Source organism: Gallus gallus, chromosome Z (genome assembly GCF_016699485.2).
Source record: "Gallus gallus isolate bGalGal1 chromosome Z, bGalGal1.mat.broiler.GRCg7b, whole genome shotgun sequence".
Classification (NCBI taxonomy): Eukaryota; Metazoa; Chordata; class Aves; order Galliformes; family Phasianidae; genus Gallus; species Gallus gallus.
In genome coordinates, this window is record NC_052572.1 from 55,266,658 (window position 1) to 55,280,930 (window position 14,273).

Below are 14,273 nucleotides of genomic sequence, written 5' to 3' on the forward strand. Positions count from 1 at the left end.
TAGTGATCAGCACTGGCATTACCTTTTACAAACAGTTATACATTCATTTGGACATTAGAGGAGGCATTTAATACAGCTTCCTAAGTATGACTCCCACTCCTCTTCACCATCAATTTGTATAGCCCTTTCTTGGAAGAAATACTAACCCATGAACATGCATTAGGACCAGAAACTCCCAGAGCTTTGAAGTAACCAGGACGGGAACTACAGGAACAACAAAGAAAAAGCCTGACATCTCATAGCATAATGAGAAAACATAGCATAGCTACCTCAAGTCTTGCCATTCATCTAAAGGCAATGTGCCAAGTTTCTAGGAGGAAAAAAAACACAAAAATAATCGTCTCAAGATGGTCATTCAGAAAGATCTTGGTGGTAAGAAAAAATACCTTCCTTACCACTGTTTCCAGTCAAAACCTCACAGCCCTGCTGTGAAGGTTCTCTGTTCCCAACCTGTTACTGAACGTGTCCTGTTACCCGTTCAACAGTCTCCTTGGCTCCCACAATGAGCCACATCCAGTGCAAGAACAGCAAACACAAAATCATTTGCTTTCTGTGCATTGTGCAGTCTCCCTCCCTTCACTCTGGTGAACCCGCTCCCACCTGTATTTCTGCGCTCCCTCTTTTTCTTTAGTGTCCTGCTTTTCTATCTGTCATGGCTCTTTGTTTCCTTCCATTCACTAGGCCATCAGCAATTTCCAACCCCGCTCTCAGGCCAAGTGTTCTGTAAAATGGTTGAGGTCATTTTTGAACAGGTGATCACTGCAGCCGCCCTCAACCAATCCATCTGCACGCAAACCCATTTTTAATCACTTATTTCTCTCCCTGATGTCTTTTCACAGCTAAGTAGAGGTAACTTCATAGCTTATACATTCTGTAACAGCCCATAGGTAAGGCCACCTCTTGCAGAGGTACAAGGAGAGATGCTCCAGCTGTCCTCACTTAGGACTAGCATGTATGCACTACTGCTGGCCCCAACCACATGTATCCTCAAGATTCCTGTGATAGGGAGTGTTTGATGTACATCTATGTAGGGCCACAATGCATTCTGCCATGCCAGTGATATACTGGTCCAGACTGTGCTTCTGTAAGGTACACAGTACACACGCTCTCCAGCTCCTGAAACTGTCTGCTGACTGCCAGAGGTGAGCAGGGTCCTCCTGGGAATGCCTGTACCAGCTGGTGGGTGCACATTCTCCCTGAGCAGGTCTGCCCAGCTAGGGGTTGTGAAGAGCCCCCAATACCACCTTCATGTTCCTACACATATGAAGCAAAGGTAAAGGCTCCAAAAGAAACCATTCAACTGCAGAAGATGAAATACATTTGGTTTATTTCTTTCTAAAGTTTGTACATATACATATATCATTATACATATGTGAGATCCTTCACTAGGGTTGCTTGAGTTCAATTACATAAAAATTATTGGGAAGCTTGCAGGCTCTCTGTTGCCTGCAAGCAACACTTATTCCAGCTTATAAAAACACAGAAGAACAGAGTAATAGTCAGGAACATGGACACAAGAGAGAATTCTACTTTATATCTCACAGTTTCAATACATCAAAGGCAAATTATTTGTCTGTATACTGTAGGCTTACTTTATCAGCAATGATAAAATAGAGGAAAATATTTATATACAGTCACCTCAAGTGAAAAATAAAGCAATGTAAACTTAAATTCCAAAATATTATTTTAAATGATATAACAATATCCCCAAAAGTCCTTCCTCCACAGAGAAGAGGACTGATTAAGTGCCTTCATTTATCAGGAAATGATCATTCTAGTACCAGTTACATGAAGCAGAATAAGGGAGGGCATGCTGTGGTACCTGTAGAAAAGAGTGACAACTCTGCTTCAGGAAACCATCTCTGCGTAAGCAAGTACATGTTTGAGTCCTTGTGGACATCAGCAGCATGTGGAAACGTCTCCCATGAACCAGGATTTGATTTAAGTCAGCACAGCTCTGACTCTGACCACCAAGGAGGAATGTGCTTTTCTGGCAACGAACGCACCCAGGGACAGGAAGGAGTGCCCTGGTGGTAAGCTAGCCTCAAACCTGACCACACCAAGAGTCAGAGCAGCAAATTTCATGCTGCTGGAAAAGATACGGTGATTACCTCAATGCCGCCTCACAGCAGAGCCAAGAAGTACCACAGAGCAGTGAGACCGGGACTGAGTCTCTAGTGTGTCACATGAAGAACACTCCATTGAGTCAGTGATGAGAGTAAACTGAGTTGAACAGTATTAGAAAGAAGGTTCCTACACTTGGCAAAAGGGACAGGAGGCCACTGAGGGGAAAGATCTTGCAAGGACTGCTGTTAGGCCCAGTAAAGTTAGGTCTGCACAAAAGAGATCCACAGTGTGCACACATGCATGTGCATGACCAGTCCTTGCACTACTGCTGCTCCTATACGGGTACTATACAACAGTAACTGTTAATCAGGTGCTTTTTCTGAACTGCATCATCTCACGCTGAGAACAAGTGCCAATTCCTAACTACAACTCTGAACTCATTTACTCACTGCATCACCTAGGGAGGCAGGTAACCCAAGGGAGAGCTTGGTGCCTGTAAAGGATTACAACCGATCCAAAGGAAGATGATGAGAATGTCCCTCTTAATTTCACCCTCCACTGCAGTCAACTTGCATCTCAGTCTTGCAAGACACTAACACTCTGGCCACGGTCCAGTGAAGCAAACAGCCATGACTTCACAAAGGCTGTTCAAGTACTTCTAGCTAACTGCATGATAAGAGCTTTAGGACTCCAAGTAAGAATCCCACTCTTTGGCTTTGCTCCTTCTTTCCTAGGATAATGCAGGTAAGTCCTAGTGTTGCACTAGCTAGAGCAAATGGAAGAATCCACTGCACTTCCTTATGCCTTTACTTAGCCCAGCAACTTCTTAACAACTTGTTTATATCTCACACGGGAAACCTTTGGGAGTCAAACAAGAAGCCTTATAGTTATTATTTCACTCCTGTTGCTCTTCTTCTCCCCACTGATGAAACAAACACTCTTGAAATCTGTACAGTTGCAGACAGAAACCCTCACTACTGCTGTATGACTCTGTCTGCAAGAGACATCACAGGCACCTGTCCTGCTTGGACACAATTTTGGACATAATGCCCTTTTGCTGAATTTTCACAGATCGAGGTCAACAATTTCAGAAGTAAAGCTGTATATTTGATCTTCAGAGTGTGATTTTCAGAAGTAGGCATTGATGCTCATGGTACAGGCATCTGCTAACAGAAATGGGGAGATAACCCAGTGTTGAGCTAGCAGAAAATAAAACCCAGTGATCCTTGCTTAGACTCTCACATATATGCCTTTGCTTTCAGCTACACACAGCCCCTGGTGGGCAACACAACGGAGACTGAGGCACAGCTCAAGGGATAGCCTAACTCTGCAAAAGCTCTGATGACTCTTTAACTTATTTGGAGAACAATTAGAACAAGCATCCTAACAAAGTTTGCAGCTTCGTAAGTGCTTTGACCACAATAAGCCTCAGAAAAGAACAGCAGGCTCTGGAGTGTTGAGTCACAGAAGCCATACTATACCTATGGAACACATACACACATCTATAGGCATCACTTCAACACATTCACCAAGCACTGTAAGCCTCAGATTGTACCTCACACAGAGAGTATTGATTTTAAAGTTTTCTAACTGCCAGAAAAATTTGTTCTTTAATCCATGTTATAACCCTAGCCTCAAGTAAGAGGACAGTTGTCACGAATATGTACACATTAAAAAACCAAAAATAAAAGATATCCACCACTGTTCTCATCCTACAATTTTTCACAACTTGACAGCACTGAGCACCAAGTTTTCCTAAGAGTGTAAGTGACTTAAGACTTTTACTGTCAATAGCATGTGCCTTGTGAAGCAGCACAGACCGGGTACCACCAATCACCCTTTTCCCAGCAAGAGACTCTGGGGAGACAAAGGACTTCGTGTCCAACACGTCTCCATAGCAGTTGGCTAGCTGCTAAGTGGTTGAACGAGGATATTCACATTGCCCAAGGCAAAGCTGAAACCTCGTCTGCTTGAGCAAAATGCATCTTGCTGTGCTGGTCTAGTTTAGGTGAATTACAGACAGGACCACTGCTACAGAGTGGCTGCTAGTTGCAAAGCTTTATGTCAGAGAAAAGCTGTGTCCTTGTAATTTGTGGCATTTCTAAACCATGCATTGCCAAGTAACGTACTTTTCCCTCAGGCCAAATACACCTTAGTCACGTACTCCAGCTGATTCCTGGCAGAGCTTTAACAGCAGATGCCATGGTAGGTCCCTTATTGTTTAACAATTTATAACTTTTACAGAATACTTCGTTACTCAAAGGGAATGACAGAAACACTTTGTGCTGGCCTACATTTGCTCCTTTTGACCACAGCAACAAAGTCAGGTCAACAGTGCAGCCCCTGGGAAAGCTGTAGCTTGGACTTGTTAAGGAAAGTGATCTAATAAATAATTAACACAGTGCTTCAATGCAGCTAACAAAACACATGAGGAAGGTACGTACTTGCAGGCAGGGCCAAGCTGGCCTCCTTTCACTGTTGAGCTGGATGCTGCCAACAGGAGAGCTGACATTCACAGAGGGCTTCCAGACACATCTCTCCAGGGCAACCTCTCCTCCTAACTCTTATTTAAAATTACCATCTACCCAATGAAGCCGTGACATCCCAGGATGAGGTTGCTGCAGTCACAACGGAGAGAAGCAGCCGGTGACAGAAACCAAGGGCAGTTTCCCAAGCAGTACAGTGTATGTGGGAAAGGAAGCCAGCATTTCTAATTTCCCCCAGCACTGAGGACAATGCTGGAGCACAGTGTGCCCCAGGACCCAGGAAGCGAAGAGCCACGGAGGGGTGGCACTGGCTTTCTGAATGTCCTCAGTAACATCAGCCATATGGGAAATGGTCCCACGCACTGGTCTGTAGCCTGGGGAATACAGTTTCTCTGGAGGTCGACAAGCCTCTTCTTTCAGGAGCAAATGCTCAGAAACCCCAGGTGGAGCAGTTCACTAAGCCATACCTATGCTGCTGGGAGAGCTCAGAGAGGAGAAGCAAAGGCAAACTGCACAAATATACACTATAAATAATACTCCCTATAAAGCATAAGCCGGAGATCACTTCTTTCAAAGACGTTTCTGACACAGCTTCTTCAGCTTGCCCTTCCTGGCAGCCTGGGCAGCTGACACCAGAAGCACATGCTGAGGAGCTTCGGTCATGTTCTGGGAACACTGGTGAAATGTGGACTTCAGAACTGCCCTTTCAGAGCAGATGTGGCACCCCAGACTTTCAGGAGATCCACACTGAGTAAAGTTTAAACAAGCTGCCACCTAGAAGATTGTTGGAGATAAGGTGTTTATACTGCCTTTGCCTCTGCAAAAGCAGATGGTATTTCTGGACATCGTCTCTCTGTGGGTGGAGACACGGACTGAAAATGGTGTCTTTTTTTCTTTTTCCCCACATGGCTCCCTGAAATTTATGACCTGGAATTGGGGAAAGTATACCCAAATCCCTGCAAAAGAGCATGTCAAAGTTTCCCCATAGAAGGCTGCCTCTGCTTCTGAGATTTGTAGAGAGGTGACTAGGAACATCACAAGTATCTGGTCTAAGTGTGGGAGGGGGACCTTGCATCCATGCAGCACAACACAGGAGGAATACAGGAGTCTGAAACTCTTGTCTCGCACCTTCCAGCTATAAATGTAGCTGGGAATACAGGCTACAAATGAGCAGAATGGGAAAGCTGCTCAAAGGGTTATCTATTTGATGCAGCACTGCTTCAGAGCAGGTTTTCTCCAGGCAAGATGGGACAGTCAAATTTTCCACATTTCTGCAAGCATGGAAGGAAAGAGACCTGTTACACAGAAGCAGCTGAGGTGCTAAGATGACAGACAGGAGCAGCTTGACAGAAAAGGAGGAGGAGCTGTCAGACTAACTGTGATAAGGCCAAAATTGATTTAGGGATGGAGAATGCAGACACAGTAAGCTACATGCCGTCTGCAGAAAAAAAGCCTTCCCCACTTTTGAGAAGCAGACCGCAGTGCAATCGCTCCAGAAATGCAATAACCCTGCTGCAACTGACTTTCTCTACTGCCACAGACACCTACACACCAAAGCGAGTGCTCTCATCAAATGGGAGCCCAGTCCCGTTGGAGTGAGCCAAAAAGCTTGGCTGTTTCAAGCCAGATGGACAACCAGCCTCAATACAGGAATGCACCAGTGCAATCCAGGTCATGAGGGGGCCTCTGGAGGCCAGCTAGCTCCAATTCCTGCTCAAAGCAGCTCTCTGCTGCACACTGTGCTCCAGAAGAGCCCCTAAACTTGGACAGGCAGCACCCTGGGAGCGGGCAGGATCTAGGAGAAAGCACTTAAGGGATGAGCTGTTGCAGCCCTTAGAAAGCTTCTGGTAACCATTTACAAGTGGCTGGCTATAGATGAAAAAGTGTCTGAGTTGGCGTCACAGCTGAACAGTGTTCCCCCACAGCTCTGCTACATTAATCACCCTGCTGGCTGACTTATCTCTCTACATCAATTAAAGACACAACATAAATACTGGATTAAAAAGCTGCAGTCATGTTCACTGGTCCGTGCGTGATTTATCTGCAAGACGCACACAAACACAGCCGGCCCAGAGATTTTCTTTCACAGCACTGCCGACAAAAATCTCAGCATCCTGCTGCCTTACAAAGGAGAGAGCAATTTTGGCTTTGGGAGAGTATCTCACCTTTGGTTGCAGGAGAGGAGGGAGAAGCACAAAGATGCCTTCCCTCCCTCCCCTCTCTGCTGTCATGTCCAGACCCAGTCCAAACCTTCCTGCCGCTCCTCCGTCAGGCAGGAGAGGAGCCCACGTATGTGAGCAGCCAGCAGCGCTTCAGAGAACGATGCTGGCCCGATCCTGCTCCCTTCTCCACATCCCCCTCTCAAGACGTGGGCAGAGGCTTTGCCTGAGCGACAGTTTCCAGGCGGCATGCTGCAGCAGGGAGGATGGCAAGGAAGAACGATGCCACCCCGGAGGCACCAACGCAAAGGCTGCCTTGGGGGCTGTACATTCACACGCACACTGGTGGTGGCCTGTCAGTTGCAGCTGAAGGAGCTGGTGCTGCAAAGTCTTAACACTGAGCACCTAGACACAGCTCCACCTGTGCTGAACAGGGCCCCAGACAAGCCCCATGTAACTCCAGCTCATACTGAGCGTCCCCAGAAAGCCATACTGAGATTAGATGCATGGTGGGGACAGCCAGGCATGCAGGGGCCCCAGGGGAAGGCTGGGACTCAGCAGAATACTCTTACATATTACAACGGGAGCTCCTGAGTCACTGAGGTCAAACATTCAGCAAAGAGAGGCAGGGTACTGATACCATGCAAAGCCATCCAGTCAGACTCCCCCGTGGTACCACCCAACAACATGCACCACTGACGCCCCCTGAGAGTCTGTGTCCATCCTTTACAATAGCATTGGGGGAAAAAAAAAGCAAGCAACTGACAGTACTGCTTAGTAGATGATCCTGTTCCTAAGGGAGTCCAGGAGGCTTAGGCTTTCACGACAGCATCTCCTTTTTCTCTTGGCCTCTGAAATGTGCATTTTCAGTTGGGTGCCTGGGATGCCTAGAATTTGTAAAGCAATGGAGCAAAATGACATTAATTAAAACTCAAGCAGAACCTGACAAATTCTCAGTAAACTAATCTGCACGCCTCAACAATCTCACCAAGAGTGCTCCAAGCTCAACAAATGTTTAATCACTAAAAAATATAGTGAAAAACTGCATTTGCTAAGCACAGAGGAGACTTAAAGCTTACACCCTAATCCATTTGCAAGTATACGTGGAAATGGAGAATAAATAATAAAAACTGAAAAAAAAAATCATTTTTGCAGCTTACTTTTTGACTTTCCTATTGCTTCAAATCATCTCCTCTGCAACGACTTTGAAAAGGAATTAACCGGTTTCTCTGTCAAAGCTGGGAAGTGCATTTTACAGGAATCATTTCTTTTTGAGCTCAGCAATTTAACTGCAGCCTACAGCAACCAGAACATCTTAAAAGCTGAGGAAAAAAGTTAAATGTCGCCTCTTCACCTTTTAAAGCTATGCACTCTGTATTCACAAGAGGTTTACTGTGCATACTCCAGGCTGCATTTGAAAAGCTCACCCAGACAACCCCGCTCTGAAAGTCAAGCAGGGCCCGTTTACAAACCTGCACCTTTTTTCTATTTCTGTTGCATGCTTTCTACGAAATGCCACTATCTACAGCTGGGCAAGCTTTCTTCTCAAATACGCATTCAGCATCTCCCATATGTCTTTCTTTCCTCTCAGCATAACCTCCCTCTCTACTGTTTGTTTTAAACCACCAGAGTATGACGAACAGCTGCAGGGATCTCCTCCTGGCTTTGTTTCCCCCCCATGAGCTGTTTACCTACCAGATATGATTAATTCAAACAATCCCCTCCAATAAGCACTATCACACAGTGAGTCTCCCAGTGCAGCACGCTGCACTCCATCCCTCCAGCTCCAGTAAAAGAAAGCATCTTTCTTCAGCAAGAGGACTGAACACATGCTCCACCATAATCACACATAACTTCTATGCCATAGCACTAGACAAGCACTGACAGTTTCTGTTCAGGACTGCAGTTTTTACAGACATTGCCAGGGCTAGGTGCTGACCTCCTGACTCCTTGCATGGAGCAACCACACTCAGTGGCAAATGCCAAATGTGCACATCACACATGCGTCATACAAACGCATCATCACACATGGAATCAGTCCCATCTGGTTTCACTGCCAGGCTGCAACTCCAGGGATTGATGATGATTGATTCAACACCTCCTGGTGTTGAAGCATCTGAGATCATGTCATGTTGGTTACAGCCAACAGTGAGCACAACGGGAAAGCACGGTGGTCCTCAGTGGGGGAGGCAAGTCAAGTGGCACCCATTAAGGTCCTTCTATCTTTGATTGCTCCCTTTTCTGTCCACAGAACCAGCAGTTCAATAAGCTAGACGAACTGACTTGGACACTTTGGGAAGTCTAGCAGAGTGTACATCCAACTTTCTTGATGGGTGACCCTACGTTATTTGGACTGAAAATACCAGCATATTTCTAAACAGTCCTTGCATTGATCTTGATGTTTCTCTATACATTAAGAATTACATCCATCAGGATGGCTGCCCTGTGCCAGGAATAACAAAAATACTAGCAATCAACTTTTCTCAGCTGGCCGCAACCTCAACTCTCAAGATGCTCTGGTCCAGAATGGTTATACTATTCTCTATATGGCAAGGGTGAGGCGAAGGGGGAGAGACTTGTCTGAGCTCACCCAGCAAGACAGTATCAAATCAGAGATTAAAACTTAGAGTGTACAGTACCAGGCAAGACAATGCTCTTCCCTCCTTCCAGAGGGGCTGGGAAGCAGACAAACAATTTCTGCATCATTTCTGTACTCAAGACTGCCAAATACTGCAAGGATTTGTGAGCCAAACAGGGTTTTGAAGTGTGGAAACCTCTACCCATGGAGGCCTTTCCCCAGCCTCTACTTCCTTCTGAAAGCGTGAAGCAGGATGTGCTGGAACTGCAAGGTGAGCTGGCAACTGGCAGGTGAAGGGTCGGAACTGTCAGTCAGGCTGCCTTGTGCCAGCCTCCAGCACAGAGTAGCTAGGATAGCATCAAACCCTGGCCCTGAGTGAGAACAGGTCTATGCCATTTTCCAGTTGGCCCCAGCCTCTTCCACCTGTATATCAGCTAAAGCAGAAAAATGAACAGCTGAGGAGAATCCTTTCCTGAGGAGAAAAGGCAAAGTACTCTGTCACTATCAGAGAAATTGCATACATCCGCACGTACCAACAAGGAAACTCCTGGAAAGAGGAGCATCAGGAGACAATGTATCATAAGGCTCTATATAGCAGCTAAGTGAGAGTGTATAGTTAAAAACTACACAGAGGCCCTTTGTCTTTAGAACACATTGCTGACGGCCGACATCTACAGCAACCACCACTGTGACCCAGTGGTTCATTCCAACTTGGTAATTCCTCATCTCCCTGACCACAGAGACAGCAAAGGTTTGGACACCCCCCAGCCTGCTAACTCAGGAGAAGACTTCTTGCTTGGAAAGAAGCAAACAAATGATTCCAATGCTGTCATCCCAGCATTGTCAGAGATTTCCAGGTTGCAGTCCTTTGTATTTGTGGGTCCAGGGTCAATTCAATAACAACAAGCAACAGTGGCTATTTACCACAGCACCCATTGCTAATTACCAGTACCAACGTGCTCTGCATTGTCAGTATCCCAGACTCTATCCAGCCCTCTGCAGCTGACTGTTTGTACAAATTTCTCACAGCTACAGCTCGTATTCACAATGCTGCAGCATTTGTCCAGTTATTTTTCCCACCCACCACGTAAATAAAGTGACAAGTGACTTGAGAGATGAAAGCCACGTGCCGATGGGAGGAGATAAATGGGGAAGAGACAGAATATACGTCACAGCGCTCTACCCTTCCCCCAGCTCCTTTAGTAACAGAACACAAAAAAGTCCCGATGCTTCAATTGCTAAATGATAAATTAACAGAGCAAAGCAAAGCTGGAGCAAAGACATCTCCCACAGTCTGCACAGAAACAGCAAAATATACAATAGAAAATGTCACTAACACCCCATTCAGGCAGATGCACTTATTTTTATGTATGACAGGTTATTAAATGGAAAAAAATTTGACCACCGGTACTTTGCTGCATGGCTGTTCCCCTAGTTGTCATTTCCACCCTAAGTGACCTTCTGCTTAATGCTAGGTGTTTCTGGCCTGTAGTCCTTCCTCTCTGAGACATTGCGTTTCACCTTGGCACTAACTGGAGACTCCTGATTGAGCGATGTACTTGAGTGGGACTTCTTCAGTCCTGACGCATCATTCTCTCCTCCACTCAGCAGCTCCTTCACCCCTTCTTTCAGGAGGCCAATGTAAATCTCATAGCGGTTTTTCTGGGAAATGAAAAGAAAGGGCTGAATCAGTCCACAACAAATTCTGCAGAAACATCTGAAAGACCATGTAGGTAGCATAACAGCTTCAGGTTCCAAGTGATGTTGAAAGTAAGGAGTCTAATATGGATATGAACAATGGTGGCTAATGTAAATTACACTGCGCAAAAAGGATTTCAGTCAGGCTGTGCACAAGGAAATGCTGTGCAATTTAAAACACTCAGTTCTGCAGCATACAAGTCCCAGTGGTCTGCCGAATGGGGGCTCTCAGCTAGCTAGAATGCATGGTTATTTCTGAGTAACAACACCAAGAAGGTCAGACCATAGATGCACTGAGTCACCTCATATACATTGAGACCTTGTGTGCTCAAAGAAAACATGGATACAGTGTGTGGCAAAATGAACTACAGGACAACAAAAATCCCTATCTCTATGGCTACAGCTGTCCCTTGCAATCCTCCATTCCCATCAATGGGTCTTGCTTTTCTGGCTTTAGCCCAAGGGGCAGAAACCAAAGTCAGGCCCATCTAAGCTCAGACTCTACCAGCTTGGCCACCTTTGAGCCCTTGAGAAAATGTCACACTTAGAGAAGAAGGAGTAGATGATAGAGCAGGAGGGCATATTCCCCTGACAGGACAACTCATGATGAACAATAAAGGCTGCTCTTTGTCCAAACATTTGTATTTTTTGTATGGAAGAAGTTCGCTTTACCACGAACCATTCCTGCTTGCTCTGGATTCTCATCTGAAGTGAAGTTTCCCCTTCCAACGGGAAGCTTTTGTTCTGTTGTGACAACATCCTTCTGCACAGAACACCTTGGCAACCAATAAAATGAAGGTAGATTAACGAAAGGTCACTGCAAAGCCTCAAACACATTACCTGTGGCAAGAGGTGCTGAGAACAGATCAACCCGTTTTTTGGCATTTGTTCAATAACCTGACCCTGACAACACCACTAAGGATGCGGTGCAAGCACTGTTATTAAGGTGACCTCAGTGGGTTGGGGGCCAGAGAAGGAGGGTGTAGGCATTTTCACTGAAAACAGTTGCCAAACTGTTATGTTCCTGACTAGGGAGAAAGCATTCAGTGAAAATTCTTCCAATTTGTAATAGAAGTTCAGGTAATACTACCTATTTGAGGGCAGAAAGGCTAGAAGCTTGATAACTACCCTGGAGAGCAGAATATAAAGAACAAAACATGAGAGAATGTGACAGAGTTACCAGAGAGCCCCCTGAACAAACAAAACCTCATAGGCAGAGTATACCTAAAAAGTAAATTATAAAAAGGCATTCTTATGAATTCCATATTTGGAGCTCCAGCTCCACAATGCAAAAGACAAACACGTTAAGCAGCTAAGATGTGTCATACAATATAAAAGGAAATGTAGAAACAGCAAGCAGAATTCAGACGATGCACTGGGCTGATGGATGATTCATCGTAAAATGCATGGGACAACCGCTGCAAAAAAAAAAAAGCCAGGAAAGTGCTCTAAGGCTAATATTGGTGTAATATTCATCAAGGGTGAGGGAGACATTACTGCCATATGGAATTCTGCTTATTGTTGGTGCACTGAACACCAGTAAGGGACTAGTTTCTGCCTTGCACTTTCATCAGTGGCCATTTTGTGCTGGATACTGTGCGCTTACCATTTCTGTATCAATTAAGCAATGCATCTGCAAGTTTCTCATATGATTTCAGCTCCAAACTTGCTCTATCAGTGTTCTGACATTTGAAGCTAAGTAGTCAATTTGGTGGAAATTTCCTTTAAAAAAAAAATCTAGAAAATTCTGTCAAGAAAATAAGGCACAAAAATTAAAAATGGTTATCTCTGCAGCCTGAACGCATGTAAAGAAGAGATAAGGCAGCCATCCATCAAATTCCTAGCTTCACCTCTCACCTAACAGCACTCAGAAGATTTCTTGCTCATGTATTTGCCATACCGAACAATCATAATCTGGAGTAGTAGTTCTTCAGACAACAAGCGAAGAGAAAATGCTCTTTGCTTGGTTTCTACAAACAAAGACCCCAGGTAGAGAGAAATCCTTGAGGACACATCCCTGAACAAAGAACAATCAACTCCTTGGTCACATCTGTTCACAAGGAAACACCACATCAGGAACTACATCATCATACAATAAGAATGATGGAAACTGAGGCAGTTGAATGAAGAGAAATTACAAGGGCCTAAAGAAAATAAATTTGGCTTCTTCCTCCCTAATGGGACTATGTTGCCTCCTTGGGAACTAAGAGGTCCTTCCTGCAATGCTTCTGGGGATGTATCAGCCTGGCCCTTTGTACACAGATGAAAGGTGTAGTCAGCCAGCAGGCTCTGCCTGAAAGAGACAAGTATAAAATACCGCCTCACCTGCCTCTTGTCCTTTTCCAGGGACCTCATGCAGCAAGATCTGCTACCAGTACCTGCATGACAGCACTCTGTTCTGAAGGGAAGGTCAGGAAATTCCAAAACTGGTGGAAAGCTCCCATTCTGCATGTTCAGATAGCTCACTTTTCTTTTTGTTTTCCCTACAAACTGTTCAATACACTCTGTGAAATATGTGTCAAATGTGTGGGTAATGCAGCATTACACAGAAACACCTTGAATCACCATCTTGCATGCACAATTGAAGTCAGTATCTCCATTTGCCAGCTTAGACAGGCATTATTGCAGTACTGATCACACATTTGAACTGTGCAGACTTAACCTGTTCAAGGCTCCCATTAGGGAAGAAGAATCTTTTGTTTCCTGTGCTATACTGGTTCTGCTTTGTACAAGGGTAACTGAGATATACTTCTGAAAAATAAAATTGACAGAAAACACACACACAAAAAAAAAACCAATGCAACCATCTTTTTTTCCATCAGTTATTACAAATCATCAGACACTATGGCCTACATTTCATCAGTACTCATCGTGCTTCTAGAAGCAATAGAAAATAAACCTTGAGTCAAGAGTTCCAACCCAAGCTACCCTTTGCCCTCCCATGTTGCAAAACACCCCCATAGGGGGAAGGTGTGTGGCTTGAGTGTGCACAACTGAGTGATGTGTTCAACACTGTTCACAACTGTTTGACCATCAGCTTCCAAACCACCTCACTGCCCACTTTCCCAGTCTACTCATTATCAGATTGTCTAAGGATGTTAGAGAAGGTAACATCAACATCTATGTTAAAGCCAGGATAAGCCATTTCCACTGCTCTCTCTTCACCTATCAAGCTAGGCGTAAAATTGTAAAAGGCTATCGTGGTGATCAGGCATGATTTCTCCTTCATAAACAAAAACTGATTACACCCAGTCACTTTCTTGTCTTCAGTCCTTTTGGAAGGGG

The 14,273-nt window shown here is 45.0% G+C and overlaps 1 protein-coding gene across 18 annotated transcripts in view; it reads right to left on the bottom strand.

The window, feature by feature from the left end:
- PSD3 (pleckstrin and Sec7 domain containing 3) overlaps window positions 1–14,273 on the bottom strand; it is a 151,792-nt gene that overhangs the window by 35,017 nt on the left and 102,502 nt on the right. For 15 of the 18 annotated variants that reach the window (XM_040655813.2, XM_040655816.2, XM_040655815.2 and 12 more), the window contains one exon: window positions 10,812–10,952. In XM_040655813.2, coding sequence (XP_040511747.1) covers window positions 10,812–10,952 — 141 coding nt within the window. Of the gene's footprint in view, window positions 1–1,310; window positions 10,953–14,273 lie in introns of those variants that run through there. The other 3 variants (XM_015280508.4, XM_046905984.1, XM_015280509.4) reach the window with 2 other exon arrangements.